Below are 26,554 nucleotides of genomic sequence, written 5' to 3' on the forward strand. Positions count from 1 at the left end.
ATCGCCGGTCCGGGAGATTGATTGGGGAAGGCTCTAGGAAGGGTGATCTATACTATATCGATTCCCTTCAAATTCCAAAGAACCTGTTTTGTAATGTTGTCCAACAAAAGGATATTAATGTATTGACACAAGAGACTTGGACATCCAAATATTACAAAAAATTATCATTTACCTTTTGTTAAAAGTCTATGTAAAAGTGATTTCACTTGTAAGGAAAAATGAAAAAATTGTCTTTTTGTCAAAGATCTATGTTTACAACAAGACCTTTTGAAATTATTCATTCGGATGTATGGGGACCGACACCCGTCCTATCCAAATGAGGCTTTGCATATTATGTCATTTTTGTTGATGACTACACGAGATATTGTTGGATTTATTTTCTTAAACACAAATATGAAGTTTTCTCGATTTTTAAAACCTATCATATGAAGATTAAAAATTAATTTAATGGGAATCTAAAAATTTTTAGAACTGACTCTGGTGGAGAATATCTTTCAAGTGAATTAAAAAATTATCTTGAAAGTCATGGTATTCTTCACCAAAGATCTTGTCCGAAAACCTCTCAACAAAATGGATTACCCGAAAGAAAGCATAGACATATAATAGAGACAACTCGAACATTAATTGTTTCTCAAAACATCCCAAAAGGTTTTTGGGCTGAAGTGGCTTTAGTATCTGTCTATCTGATAAATCGGCTACCTTCTAAAAACTTGAACAATATCTCGCATTTTGAAAAATTGTATACCAAAGAACCCGACTATAGTCGGTTGAGAATTTTCGATTGTAAATGCTTCGTTCTTACTGACAAGAACGACAAGCTTTCACCAAAAGCCATTGCCTATGCTTTTCTTGGATATTCCGAAACCCAAAAAGGGTTTCGTTGTTATGATATTAAGAATGACAAGCTATATGTTTCCAGAAATGTGAGTTTTCTGGAAAATGTTAATGGTTTTGAAAGGAGTGAACCCTTTGAAGAAAACATGGATTACTCTTTTTTATTTGAAATGTTAGCACATGATGATCATAGTGATGACGATTTCATTCATAATGACGTCAATGATAAAGAAGATGGCTCTTCCCATCCATCTATCTCTCAACGTAGAAATGAAGGAGCATTGAGAGATCCTGTAACATATACCCATAGAGATAGAAACAGTTTTAGGAGTGCAATTGAAAATTTTAGTGAACCTAGTAGGTCCAATTCAACAAATGATGAAAACCTACGAAGAACTGAGAGAAGTAGAAAGATGCCTTATAGGCTTATTTCATATGATTCGTTTACTCTTAAACATAGAGTCTGCCTTAGCGTCATTCATTCCTATATAGAACCAAGAAACTTCGAAGAAGCCAAAAAGAATGATGAATGGCTGAAAGCAATGAAATGTGAGCTTTCAACTCTCAACAGGGCAAAGACTTGAGAGTTTCAAAATCTTCCTAAGGGTAAGAAAGCAATAGGGTGTAGATGGGTATTTAAGGTAAAAACTAAGAGCGATGGATCTCTTGAGAAATATAAGGCTCGATTAGTTGCAAAGGGATATAGTGAAGAATACGGAATGGACTATGAAGAAACTTTTGCCCCTGTGGCCCGAATGGTCACTGTCCAATGTCTCATTACCGTTGTCTCAATCAGCAAATGGAACATCTATCAAATGGATGTTAAAAACGCCTTCCTTAATGGTAATCTAAATGAAGAGGTATACATGAATGCTCCACCAAGAATGGAGACTCCCAAAGAGAAAGTGTTTCGCCTTCGAAAAGCAATTTATGGTTTAAAACAAGCCCCCAAAGCTTGGTATGATAGATTTAACTCCGTAATGTTAGAAAATGGTTTTTCTTCCTGTTTCACTAACACTGCCTTATTTGTTAGAAAAACCAATGTAGGGATTTCATTCTGCTCTTATATGTGGATGATATGCTTATAACCGAAAGTGATTCTAAAGGGGTTAAAACCATAAAATCAATTTTGAAGGATAGGTTTAAAATGTCTGATTTGGGATTTCTAACTTATTTTTTGGGTATTAAAGTAGCATACTCTCATAGAGAGTATTTTTTATCTCAAACTAAGCTTGCCTCTGAGATTATTTATAGGTCAGATATTATGGATGATAAGGTTTATGAAACTCCTGCTATAGTAGGAGCCAAAATGAAGATTGATGATGGTATTTCTCTCTCCAATCCCACCCCCTACAGACAACTTGTGGGATCTTTGATGTATCTGAGTATTACAAGACCAAATATCTCTCATGCAGTTCATACTGCAAGTCGGTTCCAACATGCACCAACATCAGTTCACATGAGTGCCATCTTGCGGATTGTGAGATACATAAAGGACACACTAAACAAGAGAGTATTTTTATCCTCTTCTTCTGAATTAAAATTAATTGCTTATACTAACTCTGACTGGAGAAGTGACCTAAATAACTGTCACTCCACCACTGGTTTTTTTGTGTTTTTAAGAGACTCGTTGATTTCATGGAGATGTAAGAAGCAACAAAACATGTCTCTATCATCAACAGAAGCTGAATATCGTGCCATGACGACTACTATCATGGAAATTGTATGGATTCATCAGCAATTAGAAGACATGGGGATCTCAATAGAAGGGTCCACCAAGCTATATTGTGATAACAAGAGTGCAATATACATTGCCAAAAATCATACTTTTCATGAGCGGATTTAACACATTGAGATGGACTGTCACTATGTTCGAGAAGCGTATTTGAAATGAGTTATAGATCTTCCATATGTAACTTCAGAATATCAGTTGGCAGATTTCTTCACCAAAGCCTTGTGTGCTCCGCGGTTCAATTTCCTCCTTGGCAAACTTTCGGCCATCTTACCCTAAGTTTGAGGGGGGGTGTTAAATTGTAATTCATAAGACAATGTATTAGTTATAGGGGTATTTTAGTCATTTTTACATTTTACACATATTCATGTTTTTGAATAGGATTGTAATTCCTCTTTTTTATTTTTTATTTTTGTTTTTTATGTAATATTTCTATACACAATCAGTGGCGGTGGCTGACTGTGTACAGTGTACAACAGTCAGCCACTGACTGTTGTACACAGTTTAAAAAAGATAGATGTTGAGCTGATTCCCAACGTCTCTAATACGAGCCATTGGGAATAGCCCAACGACTCTTTAAGTATGCTTATAAATAAGGGCTATGTGAGCCCATTCATACATTGTATGAATGTATTACAGTAATGAGTTGTCTCCTTAAGCTTATAAACATTGTGCATTTATTGCACTTCTTTTGTAGTGTAAAGCTTAAACATTGTGCATTTATTGCACTTCTTTTGTGGTGTACAACTTATAAACACTGTGCATTTATTTTGTGTCTTTATCAAGTTATTTGAAAACTTGATTGTTTGCAAGGATTCTTCACAGGCCAGCCATAAAAAAAAATGCACATGCACATAACATATCCTTTGGCAATAATAGGCTTTATAGTGTACAAGAGGATATTTTGGAAACTTTTTCAATAGGGGAGTATTATAATCAATTGCATTTGATAACAAGACATCACCTGATTTTCCATTGGAAAGGAAAAGATTATGTAACTTTTAGTTTGAAGAGCAGAAAGACAAAGGCCTTTAAAACTCTGTTTGGGATATTGGAGTGATGATGAGAGTGGGGATGAAAATTAGTGATGTGAGTGGAGTTGTCACCTACATCATTGTGAGGACATAGCTGAAATGGGAAGATGGAAGGCCATCCCCAACTCCATTCTCATCTCCCAAATCACGTCTCCCAAACAGAAGCAGAGGTAGGAGATTCTATGAATTTTCATCTTCTTCCCTCCCATCTTCCTTTCAAATCTGGCTCCCAAACAAAGCCAACGTCGAGCACCCAATTACCAAAAAATTCTGGGTAAAATGAATAGCAACAGCCCACTATTGCATCTAGTCATTTAGTCATCGTTCACAACTTGGGGTACCACACCATTGCAAAGCTACAGAAGAGGTCCCCGCTATACAGGAAAAGGTTGTTAGCAGACAAGACATATCTGCAAACTCTATCATGGTTTCAGCAGTTCATAATCTGAAAGGTATGGCACTTAAACATGTCATGGGTAGAGAATAGGGCTAGCCCATGCCCCATCCATCTCATCTGTTGACAATCCAAGAAACCACAAGACCAAATTTTTACCCAATAAATGAGGCCCAAAGAGAGAAAGTGTTAACCTTTCCAAATTTAATCAAAATCACTATCTCCATTCCAATGCAAGGTCCCCAAACAAAGCCTAAGAAACACCACTGCATTTGTGATCATATGCTTTAATCATATCATCATTTTCAAAATCCTTTCATGTGCAAAAAGCTAAATATATGTATTTGATTATGACTTGTTCTTGAAGCAACCTGGTCACAATGGAAAAAGGCCCATACAACATAAAAAGGATCCTAACTTCCATAAGTTTAGGAGTGGAGATGCCCAGGTTGAGAATCAAACGACAAAGTACAATACAAAACTATGCGAGATCCACAAAAAGGATTTTAAATAGCCAAGAAAATCAATGTTAAGTAAAAAAAAAATGGCAAGAAAAATATAATCTCGATATGCAGAGAATCTGAAAATTTCCTCACAACACACATGCATCTCAACATTGAGAAATTAAGTAAATCAAAATGTCAGAAGGCTGACTGCATGGTAGCCAACTCACCAACCAAGACGTTTCATTTTGAAAATTTGACTGGATATCCAAATTCTCTGGCCGAATGAATTGCTGTATTAAAGCCATTTTCTGGGAAAGTTCTTCGTCATGCTTTACTTCCTCTGGAACTGATGCAAATGCACGAGAATATAATTTTGTCATGACATACTTCTCAAGTCCCTGCAAACGAAAAAAGAATTTTGGATCATACATGTGGGATAACAGATAACTACAGCTATCACAAGATATGTAAAGGTCCACTACTTTATTTCCATTTTAGTCAGACAAGGGGGGAAAAAGGAATAAATGGTACACTTGGATATTGCAAGGTTACAATATAAGAATATTATATTGTGGTTACTACCATAAATATATTACTTTAGTTACAATATAGTGCTACCAAGATCTGTATGAAAGAAAAAGGAGAAAAAGAAAAAAGATGCAGTTCCCTATTTTTAAGGCATCTTCTATATTATAACCCCTACATTTCAAACACTTGAGCTGTACCTAAGAAGTGGAGAACAAAAAACTTAACATTTTGGGATATCACATATCAAAGGAGCCAGCAAAACACACCAAAATTGAAAAAATGGAGAGCTATAGCAATATCAACCAATATGGAAAAAATACATTATACAACAATGTCCAAAATTCCACACATGCATATCTGTGTGTGTATGTGCATGTGCGTATTTAACAAATTTAAATGAGCTTGAATGAGTGCAAGCTCAGGCTCCAGCTTGGCTTGTTTAAGTAAATGAGAGAGCATGGCCCATTATGCAGCCATCTTTGAGGCCATGGGCCCTCACATAGGAACTGGCCCTTCATGTGTTGTGTATCATCCTTTTTAAAGAAGCCTCTTTCCTTTCGCGTGGCAGGGAACAGAGGACATACCACTGAAGGCAGCAAGCTGCCAAGTGTTTGTTCTTGGAAAACTAATTGAATGTAGGGAAAAGATGATGTTTAATTTGGAGATGGTGGCTTTAATCATCATGGTGGCAAGATGGAAGGAAAGAAAGAACAATTTGGTCTAGAAAGGAGTAGCCGACCACTACTTTTCCATTCCCTTTTTCAATCTTCATTCAAAGGGAAATTATGAAACAGGTAGTATCAATGTTGTAATTATCATATTGGAACCCATAATGGAAGGGTTTGTAATATGGGTGTTTTGTAAGATACAGGAAAAAAACACATTTTAAAAATCACAAAAAATACAGAAAAAATAAAAAATCCAAAAATTAGAAAAATTTAGAAAAAAATCATAGAATGAAAGAGAAAAAAGAAATCAAATTTAAGCATTATGAAAAATTAAACATGCATCTATAACATGCGAAACAATATTGTAACAAACTAACAACTAACAAAAACAAAAGGTTTACTATTAAAGGTTGGATAACAAACAAAAGAAAAAAGTTTTGAGTAAACAAACTATAACAATCACATAATTCAAAAACGAAATAAAATTTAAAATAACTACAAAAAATTAAAAATATGATCACAAAGAGAAATAAAACACATTTAAGTAGTCAAACTTATGAATTGAGCATGAATAAATATGTAACAATTATCAAATATAAAAGCTATAATTAAATGATGTTATAACAATGTATCCATTACATAAATCAAAAGAGTCCAAAATTACATTAAAAAGTAAAAAAGAAAAAGGAAAGTAATGTCATTTCATGAGGGTTGAGAGCATCAAAATGTTCTTGATATTTATTTACAATCTCCCTTAGAGGAGAACTTGGAAGAATCTCTTCCTAAAAGGCCTATTAGAATTCCTAGACCTCCTCAGATTTGTATCCTATAATTCTTTTTTTCCAAAGCATAGAGCTTGTTTAATGATGATCCATGCCCATCATGAACCTTCAAATTATCATGAAGCTAAACAACATTCACATTGGGTGGATGCCATGAAATTAGAATTAGAAGTCCTTCACAAGGCTAACACTTGGGAAATAGTAACTCTTCCAAAAGAAAAAAAGGTTATATGGTGTAGATGGGTTTATAAGGTAAAAACTAAAAGTGATAGATCATTAGAAATGTATAAGGCTAGGTTAGTTGTTAAGGATATTATCAAGAATATGAAATTGATTATGAAGAGACTTTTGCTCTTGTTGCTAAGATGACTAGTGTAAGAACTCTAATAACCTTATCATTTATAAAACAACGGCCTGTTTATCAATTAGATGTCAAAAATTATTTTCTCAATGGAGAACTTTGTGAAGAAGTCTATATGGATCCTCCGCCGGGTCTTGTGATTGATAAATGAAAAATCCTTAAACTTAAAATGACTCTTGAAAAGAGGTTGATGAAGTGCATGCCGTGTCTAGACCCGGCAACAATGTAAGATCATATAAACCACCACATTTTTGGAAGAATAATGGTGGTGGAGGAAGAAAAACCATTTGTCATAATTGTAATGAACCGGGCCATATTCGTCCCGATTGCCCTAAATTCAAAAATAAGGTGGCTTCCGTGGGTGAAACTCCTTCAATCATCAATGAAGATTCAAAGAAGGATGGTGACATAAAGGAGTCCATCGCTCATCTAACCGAAACTCTTCAACAATTTATAAAGATGAACTCCTCTACATCATCCTCTTCACCTTCCACTTCCGGTGCCGCCATCTCCTCCTTTCCAGGTATGACTTCTTGGATTCTTGACTCGGGTGCCTCTTTCCATATGACTCCAAATGCATCACTTTTGTCAAAACCAAGTCTCAATAAATTCAAATCATATGTATCCACCGCCGATGGAACATCCTTGAATGTTGAAGGCATTGGAAATCTTGAGAAAACTTTTGTCATCACTGGCTCTCATCTTGGCATTGATCACTTCTGGAGTCTCCACCCTTTTGTCATCTGTCAGCCCAGACCTAGCAATAATGTCAGAGGCAAGCTTCATCTGAGATAGGACATACCCCTTGGGGGAGTATGCAACTTCAATTCCTAAGAAATACCTTAGAAAACCCAGGTCAGACATATCAAAATTTTTCTTAAGAATATTTTTAATAAGGTCAATACCTTTCTTATCATTACCTGTGATAATCATGTCATCAACATATAACAACAAAATTGTTATGTATTCATTAGAAGATTTAACAAACAAAGCAGTATCTGTGTAACATGAGGAAAAACCATTATCAAGAACTACTTTGCTAAAAAGATCATACCAAGCTTTTGGTGCTTGTTTAAGACCATAGAGAGCTTTGTTCAATTTTAGAATATTTCTTTTCCCAATTTCAAGACCCGGCGGAGGGTCCATAAGAACTTCTTCACACAGAGTTCCATTTAGGAACGCATTTTTAACATTAAGTTGATATATCGGCCATTGTTTGATGGATGCTAAAGCAATTAAGGTTCGTACACTAGTCATTCTGGTTACAGGAGCAAAGGTTTCTTCATAATCAATCTCATATTCTTGGGCGTAGCCTTTTGCAACCAAGCGAGCTTTGTATCTTTCAAGAGACCCATCACATTTGGTTTTGACTTTATATACCCATCTACACCCAATTGCCTTTTTTCCTAAAGGTTGAGGAATAATGCTCCAGGTTTAGGCTTTGTTAAGAGCCTCTAATTCGATTTTCATAGCTTTAATCCAATGTGGATGATCTTTAGCTTCCTTGAATGAGGTAGGCTCATGATACGAATGTATTAACATGAGACAAGCCCTATAATTCGAAGAAAAGAATTCATAAGACACAAATTTTTGTAGTGGCCTACTAGTACGAGAAGATCTCCTAGGTGGATCGTTGTCAATAGATTCTTCTAAAGAGAAGTCTTGAGAGTATATGTCAATAGCAGGTTGATGTTCATTTCCTAACCGCCAGGTATATACATTTATATCATTAAGGTTTTCATTTTGAGAAACATTATCATGTTGTGGTATATCATTATAATGTAAGATGTCATCACAAGTAGTATCACAAATAATTGCCTCAGAGGACTCAATTCTAGGATCTAAGTCAAATAGAAAAGAATAATTGATGTCTTCCCTAGATGTGTGGATATCGAAACCATTTTGTTCTTCAATGAAGTTTACATTTCTTGACACATACAGTTTATTGTTTCGAATATCATATCATCTATAGCCTTTTTTTTTCACCATAGTCAATGAACACACATTCAAGAGCTTTAGGTGACAATTTATCTTGTCCTTGACTAAGTATAAAACATTTGCATCCAAAGATTCTTAGTCTATTAAAATCTGAAGTAATTTTAAATAATTTTTCAAAGGGTGAAACATTTTTTAAAGAAGAAGAGGGCATACGATTTACAAGATATGTTGCGGTAAGAAGAGCTTCGGCCCAAAAGTTTTTAGGAACATTTTTAGACACAAGAAGAGTTCTTGTGGTTTCGATTAAATGTCTATGTTTCCTTTCCGCAAGACCATTTTGTTGCGGAGTTTTAGGACAAGATCGTTGGTGCAAAATTCCATTTGTTTTAAAATAATTTTGAAAATCTTTAGACATGTACTCACCTCCCGAGTCAGATCTAAAAATGGCTATATTGTGTTGAAATTGATTTTGAACAAGAACGTGAAATTCTTTAAAATTAGTGAAGACATCAGATTTATTCTTAATAATGTAAACCCATGTGTATCTAGTAAAGTCATCAATAAAAGAAACATAGTAAGAATAGCCCCCTTTGGACATAACGGGTGCCGGTCCCCATACATCTGAATGCACAAGTTCAAAAGGCCTTTTTGACACGAAATTACTATGTGAATATGGAAGAGAGTGAATTTTCCCAAGAATACAATCATTGCATGTAAATGTATTTGTATTACAAAATTTTTCCAAAAACGGAAAGAGATACAACTTGAAAATACTAGGGTGTCCAAGTCTCTTATGCCAAGTCTCAATATCCTTGGAGTGAACATGATTACAAAATGATTTGGATGGCAAATACAAAAAATCCATATAATAAAGGTCCCCTCTTCTATGGCCTTACCCAATCCGCTTCCCGGACCGGAGATCCTGCACATAGCAATGAGTTGGTGAAAACGAGACATTACACTCAAAATCGGTAATTTGAGAAACGGAAAAAAGGTTTAGATTAAGTTTTGGAATAATTCGGATTTTAGGAACAAAAAATTCTTTGTTTTGGTCATAAGTTTTCTCAAGATTTCTAATGCCTTCAACATTCAAGGATGTTCCATCGGCGGTGGATATATATGTTAAAATGTACCTATTATATATATATATATATATACATATATATATATATACATATATATATATATATTCTGTTTATTACATCAATACCCGATAGGGGTATCTTTGTAATTTCACAGTTGTTTTAGAAAACAACTATTTTTTCCTTTTTTGATCTAATGTAATTTTTATTATTTATTTTTTTAATTTTCTTTTTATTATTTTTGAGGACCAAAAGGGGCTCCAACATAGAAGTCGTTGGAGCCCCCAACGGTCACATTTGTGACCGTTGGGGGCTCCCAACGACTCTATGGGAGCCCCCTTTTGGCTCTCCTTTTGAGGCCCTTTGGCCCTCCTTTTTCCTCCTCCTTCTCTTGTATAAATAGGGGTGATCCCCTTGTGTATTTTCATCTTGGAGAGCTCCTCTCTCTTTTCAATAAGAGGCTTTGTATATTGTTGCCTTCTTAAAGGCTTGTGCTTGTATTGTCCCTTCGTGGACTTGTGATATTTTCTCTTTTTCATTGTTGTATGTGCTTGTATGCACCCTTTATATTTCCGCAATATCTCATTACATGGTATCAGAGCCACTCGATTCTTGAAGGAAAGGTGTGGTTCGTGTATCTCTTATTTTGGTGGACATCTTCTCACTTCTTGGCAACATCATGGAGACAAAGATTGATCTTTCTTTCAAACTCAATGGAAAGAACTATATGATGTGGGCATCGGCAATGGAGAATAATCTCAAAGGGAAGAAGCTTTGGGGTTATGTCATGGGGACCGTTCCGGAACCAAAGCTTATGCTCACAAAAATGGAAGAAAACCAAGAAAAAGCTCTTGAGGGAGATGCTCGTCTCAAGGCCATTGAAAATCATCAAAAGGAAGTAGAAGATTGGGAAAGCAATCACGCAAAAATCCTTGCGTGGTTTATGAACAATGTGGAGCTTAAGGTATGTGCTAATATAGCTAAATTTCGTCGGGCCAATGAGGCTTGGTCCTTTATGAGGGGTATGTATACCCAAAAGGATCTTGCAAGAGCATACTTCTTGCAAGAAAAAGTTAGAACCACCAAGCAAGGTGATTCTAGCATTCAAGACTACTATAGTGCCCTTAACCCACTATGGGATGAATTGGCTCTTTTAGAGCCAAAGTGGGTTTCTATGGAAGATGTTGATTTAAGACAAAAACAAATGGAACAAGAGCGATTGTTTCAATTTCTTTTTGGGCTACGCCCCGAATTTGAGCAAGTGAGATCCTCACTTCTCCATAGATCTATTTTTCCTCCTATTGAGGATGCTATTGCCGAAATCACTCAAGAGGAGACAAGGCTTGGCATGAGTAAGCATGTTGATGAAGTCCTTGCCGTATCCAAACCGGGTAACAATGTTAGAACCTATAAGCCTCCTCATTTTGGGAAACAAGGGAACTACAATGGAGGAAGAAAAATGATTGTTTGTCATTATTGCAATGAGCCGGGTCACATTAGACCCGTTTGTCCAAAGCTTATGGGAGCCTTCAAGCCTAAAGTAGCCTCTCTTGAAGAAACCACCTCCAAAGAAGATGAAGGCAAAAACAATGACATTAAAGAAACTTGGACAAATATCTATGGCTCTCCAACAAATGCTTAAAGTTTCTTCCTCCACGTCGGGTGCGGCCATTGCTTCGACATCATCACCCGGTACGTATTCTTGGATCCTTGATTCCGGAGCTTCTTTTCATATGACCCCTCATGAGAATGCACTTAGTGATGTTTGCATCAATTCAAAGGACTCTTGTGTCTCAACGGCCGATGGAACTTTTTTGAAAATTTCAAGTATTGGCTCTTTTAAAGATTCTCAAAATTTTTGTGTTCCAAAAGTAAGAGTTGTTCCCAAATTAAATTTAAACCTTTTTTCGGTTTCTCAAATTGCCGACCATGGATGTGAAATATCTTTCTCATCTAATGGTTGCTTTGTGCAGGATCTCCGGTCCGGGAAGCGGATTGGGCAAGGCCATAGAAAGGGAGACCTCTATTATATGGACCATCTTGATCTCCCTACAAACTTTTTTTGTTCTTATGTCCAAGAAAAAAATATGGAAACTTGGCATAAAAGACTTGGTCATCCAAGTTATTCCAAAATGTATCTCTTTCCTTTTGGAAACAAATTTTGTAAGGAAAAAGAAATTAATTGCAAAGATTGCATTTTTGGAAAAATGAAGTCTATTCCTTTTCCAACTAGATCTTTTTTCTCATCAAGGCCTTTTGAATTGGTGCATTCGGATGTTTGGGGTCCTTCTCCGGTTATGTCTAAAGGGGGTTATTCATATTATGTTACGTTTGTTGATGACTTTACTCGGTATGTTTGGATTTATTTCCTTAGTCTTAAGTCGGAAGTATTTACTTTCTTTAAAGATTTTCATAAAAAGGTTCAAAATCAATTTCAAAGTAACATATCTATTTTAAGATCCGATTCCGGTGGTGAATACTTATCTCATGAATTCCAAAACTATTTAAGCCAAAATGGCATTTGTCATCAAAAGTCATGTCCTAGGACTCCTCAACAAAATGGCCTAGCGGAAAGAAAACATAGGCACATTATAGAAACCGCTAGAACATTGCTTGTGTCTAGAAATATTCCAAAAAAAATTTGGGCGGAAGCCGTTCTTACCTCAACCTATCTAATCAATAGAATGCCCTCTTCTAAGTTAAAAAATGCTTCTCCCTATGAGAAACTCTTTAAGTTTTCACCCGATTTTAATCGACTTCGTATTTTTGGTTGCAAATGTTTTGTCCTACTACATAAAAGGGACAAGTTATCTCCCAAAGCAATTGAATGTGTATTTTTTGGATATGGTGAAAATCAAAAAGGGTATAGATGTTATGATTTTAAGAATGATAAACTATATGTTTCAAAAGATGTAACATTTCTCGAAGACGAAAACGGTTTTGATAAAATAGAAGAGACAAATGAAATTGATTATGTATTCTTATATGATCTTATTGATGACATACAAGAAGATTCTCTTGAAAACATAGATGACACTCACGAGGTATCCCCTCTTGACATAACACTCTCAAATGATAATAATGCCAATACAAATGTTCATGATAGCAATGCCAATATAAATGTTTACTCAAGAAGAAATCAAGAAAAACCTATTAGTGCCCTCGAAAAATACTCTCAAATTTCCGAATCCATTGAGGAACCACAAGTTAGGCATTCTTCTAGAATATCAATCCCCCCAAATAGGTTTGTCTCCTATGACTCTTTAACTCCCAACTATCGGGCATGTTTGATAACTCTACACTCTTATTTTGAACCAACCCACTATAATCAAGCTAAATCTATACCTCATTGGGTTGAAGCAATGCAAGTTGAACTAAATGCTTTAAAAAAGGCCAATACTTGGGAAGTAGTTGATCTACCCTCACACAAAAAACCTATTGGTTGTCGCTGGGTCTTCAAAGTTAAAACTAAAAGCGATGGCTCGTTGGAACGATATAAAGCAAGATTGGTTGCTAAGGGATACTCCCAAGAATATGGTATTGATTACGAAGAAACATTCGCCCCCGTAGCTCGTATGACAAGTGTCAGAACCTTAATAGCTGTCGCATCAACCAAAAAATGGCCTATTTATCAACTTGACGTAAAAAATGCTTTTTTAAATGGAAGTTTAAGTGAAGAAGTTTATATGGATCCACCACCCGGAATAAATATTAAGCAAGGTCAAACACTTCGGCTTTTAAAGGCATTATATGGTCTTAAACAAGCTCCTAAGGCTTGGTATGATCGTTTTAGTGATATCATGATAAAATTAGGATTTCATTCTTGTTATACTGACACTGCTCTTTTTGTTAAAAATGCAGGTTCTAGTATTGTAATTTTGTTGCTTTATGTTGATGATATGATTATCACTGGAAATGATCAAAGTAGTATTATTAATGTTAAAAATATGTTAAAAGATAATTTTGATATGTCTGATTTAGGTTTTCTCAGATATTTTCTTGGAATTGAGGTTGCATATTCTCCTAGAGGATATATTTTGTCACAGATGAAGCTTGCTGCAGATATATGTTCTAAGTCTGGGATTTCTGATGATAAGAAGGTAGAGACTCCCGAGGTTATTAATGCCAAGTTACGGTTAGAAGATGGGGTTCTTCTGGAAGATCCTACACCGTACCGACAACTCATTGGGTCTCTTACATATTTAACCATCACCAGACCAGATATCACTCATGCGGTTCACTCAGTCAGTCAATTTCAGCATGCTCCTACAACCGTGCATATGAGTGCGGTTCTCCGAATCATTCGCTACATTCGGAATACCATCAATAAAGGGCTATTTCTATCCTCCTCTTCCCCTTTGAATCTTCTTGCTTATACTGATGCAGATTGGGGAGGTAATCCCAATGATCGAGTCTCAACTACTGGTTTTTGTGTCTTTTTAGGGGACTCATTGATTGCCTGGCGATGCAAGAAGCAGCAGAAAGTTTCACTCTCATCCACTGAAGCTGAGTACCGGGCAATGGCAACCACAACAATGGAACTTGTATGGCTTCGCAGTTTGCTTAAAGATATGGGAGTTGATATTACTGAAGCCTCCAAGCTGTGTTGCGACAATAAGAGTGCCATCTATATCGCAAGCAATCATACTTTTCATGAACGTACGAAGCATATCGAAATGGATTGCCACTATGTTCGTGACGAATTTTTACGAGGAACTATTGCTCTGCCATACGTCACTTCAGAATATCAGTTGGCAGACTTCTTCACCAAAGCTCTTCCAGCTCCTCGGTTCATGTTTCTTCTCGGCAAACTTTCCGTCCTTCCCCCGTAAAGTTTGAGGGGGGGTGTTAAAATGTACCTATTATATATATATATATATATATACATATATATATATATATTCTGTTTATTACATCAATACCCGATAGGGGTATCTTTGTAATTTCACAGTTGTTTTAGAAAACAACTATTTTTTCCTTTTTTGATCTAATGTAATTTTTATTATTTATTTTTTTAATTTTCTTTTTATTATTTTTGAGGACCAAAAGGGGCTCCAACATAGAAGTCGTTGGAGCCCCCAACGGTCACATTTGTGACCGTTGGGGGCTCCCAACGACTCTATGGGAGCCCCCTTTTGGCTCTCCTTTTGAGGCCCTTTGGCCCTCCTTTTTCCTCCTCCTTCTCTTGTATAAATAGGGGTGATCCCCTTGTGTATTTTCATCTTGGAGAGCTCCTCTCTCTTTTCAATAAGAGGCTTTGTATATTGTTGCCTTCTTAAAGGCTTGTGCTTGTATTGTCCCTTCGTGGACTTGTGATATTTTCTCTTTTTCATTGTTGTATGTGCTTGTATGCACCCTTTATATTTCCGCAATATCTCATTACAATATATGATTTGAATTTATTGAGACTTGGTTTTGACAAAAGTGATGCATTTGGAGTCATATGAAAAGAGGCACCCGAGTCAAGAATCCAAGAAGTCATACCTGGAAAGGAGGAGATGGCAGCACCGGAAGTGGAAGGTGAAGAGGATGATGTAGAGGAGTTCATCTTTATAAATTGTTGAAGAGTTTCGGTTAGATGAGTGATGGACTCCTTTATGTCACCATCCTTCTTTGAATCTTCATTGATGATTGGAGGAGTTTCACCCACGGAAGCCACCTTCTTTTTGAATTTAGGGCAATCGGGACGAATATGCCCCGATTCATTACAATTATGACAAATGATTTTTCTTCCTCCACCACCATTATTCTTCAAAAAATGTGGTGGTTTATATGATCTTACATTGTTGCCGGGTCTAGACACGGCATGCACTTCATCAACATTTCTTTTCAAGGTCAAATGGGTTTCTTCTTGACATAAGTCGGCCAAAATATCACTTAGAGGAGTAGAGGCCCTATGAAAAAAATATCCTCTAAGTTGCCCAAATTCGGGACGAAGCCCATGAATAAATTGAAAGAATCTCTCTTTTTCCATTTGCTCTTGTCTCATGGCAATAGCACTTCCTTCCTATTGCGGTTCGAGAAGAACAAGCTCATCCCATAAAGAGGATAGGGCACTATAGTAGTCTCTAATACTCATATCACCTTGCTTGGTAGCTCTTACCTTTTCTTGTAGAAAAAAATGCCTAGCAAGGTCTCTTTGGGTGTACATGTCTTTCATAAAAAACCAAGTTTCATTAGCCTTCTTGAATTTTGCAAGATTTGCACAAATCTTCAATTCGACATTATTCATGAACCATGCTAAGATTTTAGCATGCTCACTTTCCCAATCTTCCATTTTAGAAGAGTAATCAAGAATAGCCTTTTCTTTTTCTTCTTCGTTCAATGCTTTTTCCTCATCTCCTTCAAACTTAGTTAACTTCAATTGTGGTTCCGGAATGGTTCCACATATGTAACCCCAAAGTTTTTTACCTTTGATATTATTTTCCATAGCGGCCGCCCACATGCGGTAATTGGTCCCATCCAATTTGAATGAGAAATCGATTTTTGCATCTTTGTTAGCCATTTATAGAAAAAGAATTTTGAAGACAAGAGAGAGGAGAGGTATTACTTATCAAGAGAGGATCCGATGAAGCCTTCTCAACCAAGGCTCCGATACCATGTAATGAAGTGCCAAATGAGAGAGGCGAAGTCTCCAAGAGAAAGCACGGAAGCACGTACATACACAAGAGGCCACTAATGGGCAAAATAAACCACAAAAGTGGTCAAACCATGGTTGCCAGTTGAGGAAGCGGGAGCGGGAAGCGATACGGGGAGCGGGAAGCGATACGGGAAGCGGGAGCGGGAAGCGAGGCACTTTCAAAATTTTAGGAAGCGGGGGACCACTTAGGAGCGATTCGGGAAGTGTCTCGGAAGCGACCTAGGAAGCGTCTCGGAAGCGAGGGGGAAGCGAAAAAAATAAAAATAAAAAATACAAAAAAATTGAAAAAAACAGGGGAAGCGTGGGGGAAGCGTGGGGGAAGCGCGCTTCCCATTAAAGGGAAGTGCGTCCCCCATTAAAGGGAAACGCGTCCCCCATTAAAGGGAAGCGCGCTTCCCAAAAAGGGGGACGCTTCCCCCCACGCTTCGGAAGCGCGACGTTCCGTGCTTCCCCTTTTAGCTAGGCGCTTCCGGTAACACTGGGTCAAACACACAAAGAGGTAAAAAAATATATTTCACTCATAGAATGCTTCACAAGAAGCTTGAAGAATACATGGGGCCATGCCCCTTATTTATACACAGCAAGGGACCTAAGGAGAGGCTCCCATAGAGTCGTTGGAGCTCCTTCAACGGTCATATTTATGATCGTTGGAGGGGTCCAACGACTCTATGTGGACCCCTCTCAAATAATAAAAAAAGAAAAAGGAAAAAGGAAAAAGAATAAAAGGAAAAAGAAGAAAAGAAAGCATATCAAGGATATGCGTGTACAGGTGAAATGACAGAATTACCCCTATCGGGTATTACAAAATAAATATATATATTTATATATGTAGATAGACACATAGACATATATATCATATATATATATATAGAGAGAGAGAGAGAGATATAAATATACATCATATTTTTGTTAGAAAGTGGCTTTGAATACATTAGGTTCAATAATGAACCCATACACATGCACATGAAGTGCGAATAAACCCATTAAAGGGAACAACACAAGCACATAATGTGCTAACACATAGGGCAAAAATATGACATAAAGTCATAAGTTGAATATTATTAAAGAAGAGGAAGAAGAGGGTAAAAACCCCTTACAATGGAGCAAGAGCTCCTCCAAATCTTAAGAAATACAAAGGAGAAATCCCCTATTTATAAGCACAAAAAGGAGCCACCTTGAGGGCTCCCAAAGGAGACGTTGGAGAGCCCCCAACGATCACATTTGTGACCGTTGGGGGCTCCCAACGTCTCTATTGGGAGACCCCCAATGGTTTATGAAAACAAAAAATAAAAAAATAAAAACAGAAAATTTAAAGGAAAAATTACAATGCATATTCCAATTGGAATATGCGTAAAATGTCAAATTACAAGAATACCCTTGAGGGTGTTTTAGGAAGATAAAATATATATATTTATATATATATAAATAGAGATACATATATATATATATGTATACGTATCTTTATATATATATATAAATATATATATGTACATTTAAGGATTGTATTTCAAAATATATGTGTACGAGTACACATATTTTAACACGCCCCCCCTCAATCTTTGCGGGGAAACAAAAAGATTGAAAAAAGGGGAAGACTCCAAGAGGCTTCGGCAAGGATGCAATTGAAACTTGAAAATACCTTCCTCCAATTGTCTTCTAAAGGGAACCCATTTCTCGAACCATCCAGGGTACTTCTCTTTGTCCTATCTCCAAGATTATGTGGAATAACAACAAAGAACAAGTAAAAAATATCTTTGCACTTTACTGAAATGGAACATTCCTAACAAGGTGCAAAATTTATGCATAATAGGATAATTACTTTAGAAAAGAAAATTTAGAAAACCAAAAATTAAAAAAAAAAACAAATATCATGTTAAAGAGTGAGCGGAAATGAATTGCAAGAATGCATAATGCATTCATAAGGTCCAACATTGGACACACACAACCCCATAATGGGGAATAACAAAAAGGTCCACTAAGGGACACCACAATAAGCCTACGAAGAGGCATAAGCTACATATGCTTTATTGAATGAGGGCCTCAAGGATCATAATGAGTATATGCATTTACTATCATAAAATGAATTAATACTTAAAGAAATCATTAATGAACATGCTTCAAACATACTTTAGTCAAAAAGTGAACCCAAGAGTTCAAAAGATTTTTAAAAGAACACGGATACAAATGTCCAAATGCATGACGAATATGATCTTTAATAAGAGGGGCTTTATAAAGATTAACATGCATAATAGAGATTTTCACATCTTTTAGGGAGAAGATCTATGTCAAACAAATATCATAAATAAGAAGCATGATTTGACTAAGTATATTAAAACATCCACCCAAGATTCAAAAAATGAATATCATTTGAGACAAAAGACTCATTTTGCATATCAAATACAAAAGTTGCCGAAAAAACTGTAAGCACTTAATATATAGATTAAATGCTAAAATATCAATTTGATTTAAAAACATATCATAGATATGATTCACTTGTATCTAAAAAACACAAGAAATTTTCAAGAGTAGTTTATCTATTACAAGCAACTACCTCATTAGTCCTCCAAAACCCATAAATCAAGTCTATAAGCTACTAGATCAAGAATATAAATATAATGTCATTAAAGGCCCAAGACACACACAAAGGTGTGCAAAAGAACATCTTGTCTAAATATAATAATACTTGAAATGAGTGCATCTACGACAAGAACAAGAGAATACATGCCAACATGGATCAAAAGCATCTCTTGTCTACGTAAAAAATACACTCAAAACCAAGTATGTTCAGCTACTAGAACAAGAGTAACAAGCCAACCATGGGCTAAAACACAATACATCTCTTGTCTACATAAGATGGCACTTGAAATGAGTGAAATAAGCTAACCATGGGCATACATCTCAGCGACTAGAACAAGGACACAAATGCCAACATAGGCTAAAATCACACACCATGGTGTGAATCAACGTGCCTTGTCTACATATAATAACACTCAAGACAAGTGTGTTCAGCTACTAGACCAAGAGAGCAAAAGCCAACAAAGGGTTACCAACACACAAAGGTGTAATAAAATTCTTGTCTACATATGATGACACTTAGATAAGAGTTATAAAAGGAGAAGACTTTTGAGGTAATAAAACTTTGTAATGACAAACATATATATAAAACCTTGAATCAATAGAACAATATTCTTCAAAAAGAATACCCATAACAACAATATTTTGGAATAAATGTGTGAATATACACACACCAAGAACACTTGTGCACAAAACACAAATGTGCAAATGCACTCATAAGATTCATAAACAATAAAAGGTTGGGCAATAATCCCAAAAACCTTGATTTTAATATACCTTAAAACATTTTAAGGTTTCAAACATCATATATCCATCACATTTATATATAAATAAGAGCATCCATAAGATCAATGGCCAACATCAAACGAGTGTCATACTCATATACCAAATCATTCTAGAGTCCCAAGGTGCCCATAACTCACCTCAACCACCATCTCTAATATGGCATGTGGATAATCTAAAATGATATAACACAAGGTGCCCATAACTCACCTCAAATATCTCTAATATAACAATAGGGCCATAAAAGAATTGATGCATCATATAACTTGTGATGGATAAGATAAGTACCATAAAAAAAACTTTTTCAAAAAACATAATGACATAAAGAAATCATCTTGGGATAATCAAGAAAAGAAAATCAAGCTGTTAACAAAGAAATCACAAGAACCGTAATGGTTCGCAAGGAGAGCTTTAACACAATACCCAAGAAAAGATATTCAAAAATACTTGAAAATTTATAGAATTGGGATTAAATCCCATACAACAAGTTTTAATATTCTTTAATTGAGATATGTGAAAACGTACAAAGTGCTATAAGCACTTACAATGTTTTATAATGATTCAACAAAAGAATCAATATCTAAATTCATTACACTTTCACCAAAAGAAATGTGCACAAAAGCTCCACAATGTAAAAATGTCTACGAAGAGACAATACGTATATGAGTACAAATACTTTAGAAAAGATGTGCACGAAGGCACTCTCACAACACTTGAACAAAGAATACGCAAAAAGCGTAATAATATCAAACATGCAATAATGCATGTATTTCATAAAAGATGCAAATGCTTGAGACTCTCAAGCTTCAATTATGCAATTTTATGCTTGATAAATGCAATTTAAACGAAGACCATATTATGGCCAATGTAAGCATCCTTAGAGATACAATCAAGAGGTTTTGAAATCTTATGTGAAAAATACAAACCAACAAGTTTGTAAAGTTGCATCAATAAATTTAATGAAATCTTTTATACCAAAAAGATGTAATAGATATACTATGCATTCTATATAGTGTGAGAAATTCTTTTAAAAGATCTTTTACAACGGTTCGAAGAACCTATTTATCACAAACAATTTTTCAAAAAACCTTTAAATAAACCAAAATCATTGAAACATCTTTAGGAGTTCTCATAAATAGTTATCATTAACGAGAACTACTTAGGATTCATAACAAGGATTTAGATGTGAGAGATTCTTATACAAGAGTTATATCAAGATTTTCCAAAAAATGCACTAAAATCCATAAACAAGAGAGGAACTCAAAACAAATTAGACTTTATATGAGATTAAAGAGTTTTTAAACAAAGATCATTAATCTAGCAAGAAATTGTATTTAAAAAGTAAACTTATAGGTTAATCACGAAATTCTTATGAAAAAAACATAAATCTCACATAATTGAAAAACAATTTTGCAAAACATAAATTACTATTATATGTGATGAGAAATTGATAACTATATAACCAAGAATTATATATTTGAACAATAAACAAATTTACCAAATTTAAAAGTAGATATTTTAAAATATACGAACACGCGAAATGTGAAAGGAAATGATTCAACTATCAAAAACACTAAATGTGCAAGAAAAATAGTTTCATAATGCATAATATGTTTAAGAAAAGAGATACATACCGAAAACTTCTAAAAAAAAGAGAGGAACGCCGAATACTTCACCATTTCTTGAGCTCCACGCTTTCCGTTGCGCCAAGAGACAACCCCATCGTAACTGGGCTCTGATACCATGTTAGAAAGTGGCTTTGAATACATTAGGTTCAATAATGAACCCATACACATGCACATGAAGTGCGAATAAACCCATTAAAGGGAACAACACAAGCACATAATGTGCTAACACATAAACCCACACAAGGGGCAAAAATATGACATAAAGTCATAAGTTGAATATTATTGAAGAAGAGGAAGAAGAGGGTAAAAACCCCTTACAATGGAGCAAGAGCTCCTCCAAATCTTAAGAAATACAAAAGGGAAATCCCCTATTTATAAGCACAAAAGGAAGTCACCTTGGGGGCTCCCAAAGGAGACGTTGGAGAGCCCCCAACAGTCACATTTGTGACCGTTGGGGGCTCCCAACGTCTCTATTGGGAGACCCCCAATGGTTTATGAAAACAAAAAATAAAAAAATAAAAACAGAAAATTTAAAGGAAAAATTACAATGCATATTCCAATTGGAATATGCGTAAAATGTCAAATTACAAGAATACCCTTGAGGGTGTTTTAGGAAGATAATATATATATATATATATATATAAATATATATATGTACATTTAAAGATTGTATTTCAAAATATATGTGTACGAGTACACATATTTTAACAATTTTAACAACACACCTTCTATGAATGAACAAAGCACATCAAGATGAACTGCAATTATGTTTGTGACGAGTTTCTGAGGCACCAATGAACTCCCATGTCACTTCAGAATATCCACTGGAAGATTTCTTCACCAAAGCCCTGTCATCTCCTCGATTCTCCTTCCTTTTGGGCAAACTTTCGGTGAATTCACCGTCAGTTTAAGGGGGAGTGTTAATATATATATATGAATTTCATTTCTGTCATAATGTTTTTTATTGCCCACCAAGGGCATTTTAATGTTTTTATACTCTTCTAATTAGAACTATCCACTAAGGACAGCTTTGTCTTTTTGTATCTTTTTATTTTCTTTTCTTTTTATTCATTGACAAAGGGCTCTATGGTTATTAACCCATAGAGTCCTTGGGAGCATCCCCAACTGTCATAAATATGACTCATGGGGAGCTCCCAACGACTCTATGGGAGCCCCCCCTTTGGTCCCCACTTTGTATAAAAAGGGGTTGTGAGCCCCTCTTTAAAACTAAGGACTTCCTTAGTGTTTTTTAATATAATATTTTTATTATATTTGTTCTTTCTCCTTTGCGAGTGTGAGTTGTGCTTAGCCCTTTGTGGCTTCTTGTATCTTGCCCATTAGTGGCTTCTTGTTTGTGTGTTTGTGCACTCTTTGTAGCCCTTTGTGGCATTTCTCTTGTGCACTTGAGTTTCATTACACTCACTCTCTCACTCTCTCTCGGTTTGCTCTCTCCATCAGTCAGCTTTTTCTTCTTCTCTTCCCTACCTTTTTTTTTCCTTCTCTTTTCTTCTTCCTTTTTTTTGCTTCCTTTTTCCTTTTTTTTCCTTCTTCCTTTTTTTTCTTCCTCTCTCGGTTTGCTCTCTCCTATTTTTTCTTCTTATTCCTATTTCTCTCTCTCGGTCTTCTTGTTTTAGCCATAGTTTATGTTTGTTAATTATATTATATATTATGTGTTTGTGTGTTTCATATATATATATACATATTTTCTATGTGCATGTGTAATTGATATATAATTATAATGGGTTTGACTGTTTCTAAGTTATATTTTTGGTTGACTGTTTTTTAGTTATGTTTCTGAGTTATATAACTTATATTTCTGGTTGATTGTTTATGAGTTGTATTTTTGAGTTATATAACTTATATTTTTGGTTAACTATTTCTGAGTTATATATAACTTATATTTTTGGTTGACTGTTTCTAAGTTATATAACTTATATTTCTGGTTGACTATTTCTGAGTTATAACTTATATTTTTTGTTGACTATTTCTGAGTTATATTTCTAGTTGATTGTTTTTTAGTTATATATACATGTGTGTGTAATTCATATATAATTTGTTTTCTTATCTTTTTCACAATTCACACTTCACATGCACACAAACAAATGTTGATGCACACATATATCTGTTTTTTAGTTATATTTTTGATTGATTGTTTCTAATTTTAGCAGTTTGTTTCAGAGTTACCGGAAACTTCTTAGGTAGGTGGAAAGCTCGCTTCCCGAAAACTCGCTTCGGAAGCGCAATACTCCTCGCTTCGGAAACTTCATGGGAATCTCGATTCCCCCACGCTTCTTCTATTCTTCCCACACACATGGTCTATGCTTTTCTCACATTTCTTTTCATGTTTTTCATGTATTTTCTCTCACGCTTTCACTCACTTTCCATGTACTTTCTTTAAATTAGTAACCATCATTGTTAGATTTTAACAAAAATTTAACTCTTTTATTGAAAAATCATGAAATATAAGAATGATCAATTTTATTTTAGTTTTTATTTGTTTCTTGTTCGATTCCTATTCAATTACCATATTGCTTCATTTTTTTTAATATTCCGCTTTTAAATTGATAATTCGCTTCCCGCTTCCTATAAATTTTAAAATGCCTCGCTTCTCGCTTCCGCTTCCCGTATTGTTTCTTGCTTCCGCTTCCTAGTTTGGCAACCTTGGTTTGTTTACATATTTTGTTTATTTTTTTAATTTTTTAATTGGGGCACGGGTACCGACTAGTTTGCCTAGGCCCCACCTAGTCTTTTTAGGGGCTCACCACCTCCGGCTACTGCCTTTGACAACTATGACCTGGACTTGCATAATTTTAGGAAATTACTTTTACTAAAAATACATAAAAAAATACTTGAGTTGGGTGGGTACCCGGCCTGCATATTGCTCGGGTCGGGTTCGGGTCAACCCAAATATAATTCAGGTCAACACTTTTCATGGCCATACCCAGGAATTCGGTTTTGGGTCAGGTTGGGTACCCGGTACAAACCCGGCACATTAACAGCCCTACTTCGCTTTGTCCAACCATACATTATCAAGGTCAAGACCCTTGTCTTTGTCCAACCATGCACAATGAATCAAGCTAATTATGAGCAAACTTGAATATGAACTCAAGCCTAACATGCAACTTATAGGAACAGCTAGATCTATTACAAGCAGAAAAATCTTCCCATTCATGGATATATTCAATGCTGGAATTTCTCCCGCTATCAATTTGGGTATTTCCATGTCCAAAGTAGAATTTTCAGCTCACTAAACCCAACTAGCCAGCAATTCAAAAGTAGAGTTGGCTCACTTTACAGTGTTAGAAGCCTTTAGACATTTCTCTTCCAACCTAAATAAGGCCAGTCAGAATCAATTGGCAAAGGTTAATGTTTGTGGTGGTTGCTCAAACAATCACACTCATCCATTCTCATGGTGGAAGAACGAATAACTTACTAAGTAGGCACATCTGATGACTCTGATCCTGTTCAAGTCTTACTTAAAAGTGTAACAGGAATACCTCGGGTTACTAAGATTAATGAACACCTTCCATGACTTGGCGCTACTCGACTTGGTGAGGTCCCAAATGCAGTAAGGCCCCAGGAACTATCCTACTTTGAAGATCACACTGGAAAGAAATCTCAAAAACCAACATTGATAAACTATATAATTAGTAACTGAAAGGAAAAACTACTCATGCGGCGATCAATATACACAATTAGTAACTGGATAAACTATCTTTTTACATTACATGATGCATAAATGATGAAAAAAAGAACACTCAAGAAACTACATGCAAATCAGAAGCCTGAATAAGATTCACCAAGAACCGAACCAATAACGAGTTACAGATAAAATTCACAGAAAAATCTGCATAAGCCCATTTCTCATCCATGATTCAGCAATTACCATAATGAAGTGTTTTTTTTACCTCATCAGCACTCTCGAGTTCGTCCTCTGATGCGCCCGCCCAAAGCGAATGAGCCCGGAAGGCACCTTCCATGCTGCTAAGGAACTCCTGCACGGCCGCACTATCCTTCTCTGGGTTAGGCGCGTTGTTTATAAACGTCACGATGAAGCTGAATCACCAAAAGCAATAACAGAGAAAAAAATCAGCCTCCCACTAATCCAAATATCCAGCAACCAACAATCGTCGAACCAAGGCTCCAAAAAGAAAATAAAAGATGAACAAAATAAAGAAATACAGTTCGATCGTTCACGCTCGAAGGAAAAAGAGTAGAAAATTTGTCTTCATTCAGTTGAATCTTCGGCATTCTTCAAATTCGCAATCAAGAAAAAGAAAGCAAACAATCGCGATCTGTTCCGCGACGCAGATTCCACCAAACGCCCCGGAATGCAGAAAGACCCTCGTTCTCTAACGAAAGAAAAACCTTAAGGGTGTGTTTGGATTCATGGAATTAGATGGAATCAGAACCAAAATCCTTGAAGATTCTCCTTTCCCATTTCTGATAGAAAATTTTTCCCAATTCCGCACAAAACCCATGAATAAAAACACGCCGTTAGGGGCGAGCTGTAGTAGATCGACGGCTACCTCTTGATGGACTTGACAAAATCAGAGGCGGAGGGGTGTCTCATCCTCTCCAGGAAATCGTGGCAAGTGACGGGCGCGATCGACGCCCCGAAGGCGTCGGAGTTCTCCATGAGAGAGAGAGAGAGAGAGAAGGTCGGTGGCCGGATTCCGCTCTCAACTACCGCGTTTGGATGAGAGGATCCTCTTATTCCCGACGGAGTAGGATTTGTAGAGGCGTCGTCGGTGAAACGCGGTGGGCAAGGGGAGGGTGAAGGCAGTATCAAACGGATCGGATCCATGTTCGGATCATAATACCACACTCAGATCCGTATATATTTTTTTGATGACGTAGTTCCCTGACAAAGCAGGTAATGGGTGGGGTCATTGACACTAGGGGTGGCAATTTGTGACACGACCCACCAACCCGCTTCTTAGGCAGGTTAGGGTTCGGCTTAAACAGGTTTATGTTGTAAACGGGTCGACCCGCCTAACCCATTTATTAAACGGGTCGACCCACCTAACCCGGTTATTAAACGGGTCGGGTTCGTGTTAGGGGTATGTCAACCCGTCTGACCCGTTTAATAAACGGGTTAGGCGGGCGGGTCAACCCGTTTACCCGAAC

At 36.1% G+C, this 26,554-nt stretch overlaps 1 protein-coding gene across 1 annotated transcript in view; it reads right to left on the minus strand.

The window, feature by feature from the left end:
* Positions 1–26,109, minus strand: part of LOC149846779 (vacuolar protein sorting-associated protein 9A-like) — a 30,333-nt gene extending 4,224 nt beyond the window's left edge. Inside the window, exons 1-3 of the mRNA XM_089998145.1 lie at positions 25,954–26,109; positions 25,333–25,480; positions 4,668–4,838 (exon numbers count right to left, since the gene is read on the minus strand). Of these exons, the coding sequence (XP_089854271.1) occupies positions 4,668–4,838; positions 25,333–25,480; positions 25,954–26,063 (429 nt within the window). The 5' untranslated portion in view covers positions 26,064–26,109. The remainder of the gene's footprint in view (positions 1–4,667; positions 4,839–25,332; positions 25,481–25,953) is intronic.
* Between the last annotated feature and the right edge of the window lie 445 nt (positions 26,110–26,554).

The sequence above is a fragment of the Nuphar pumila genome, chromosome 2 (assembly GCF_984573655.1).
Source record: "Nuphar pumila chromosome 2, dmNupPumi1.hap1.1, whole genome shotgun sequence".
NCBI classification, from domain to species: domain Eukaryota; kingdom Viridiplantae; phylum Streptophyta; class Magnoliopsida; order Nymphaeales; family Nymphaeaceae; genus Nuphar; species Nuphar pumila.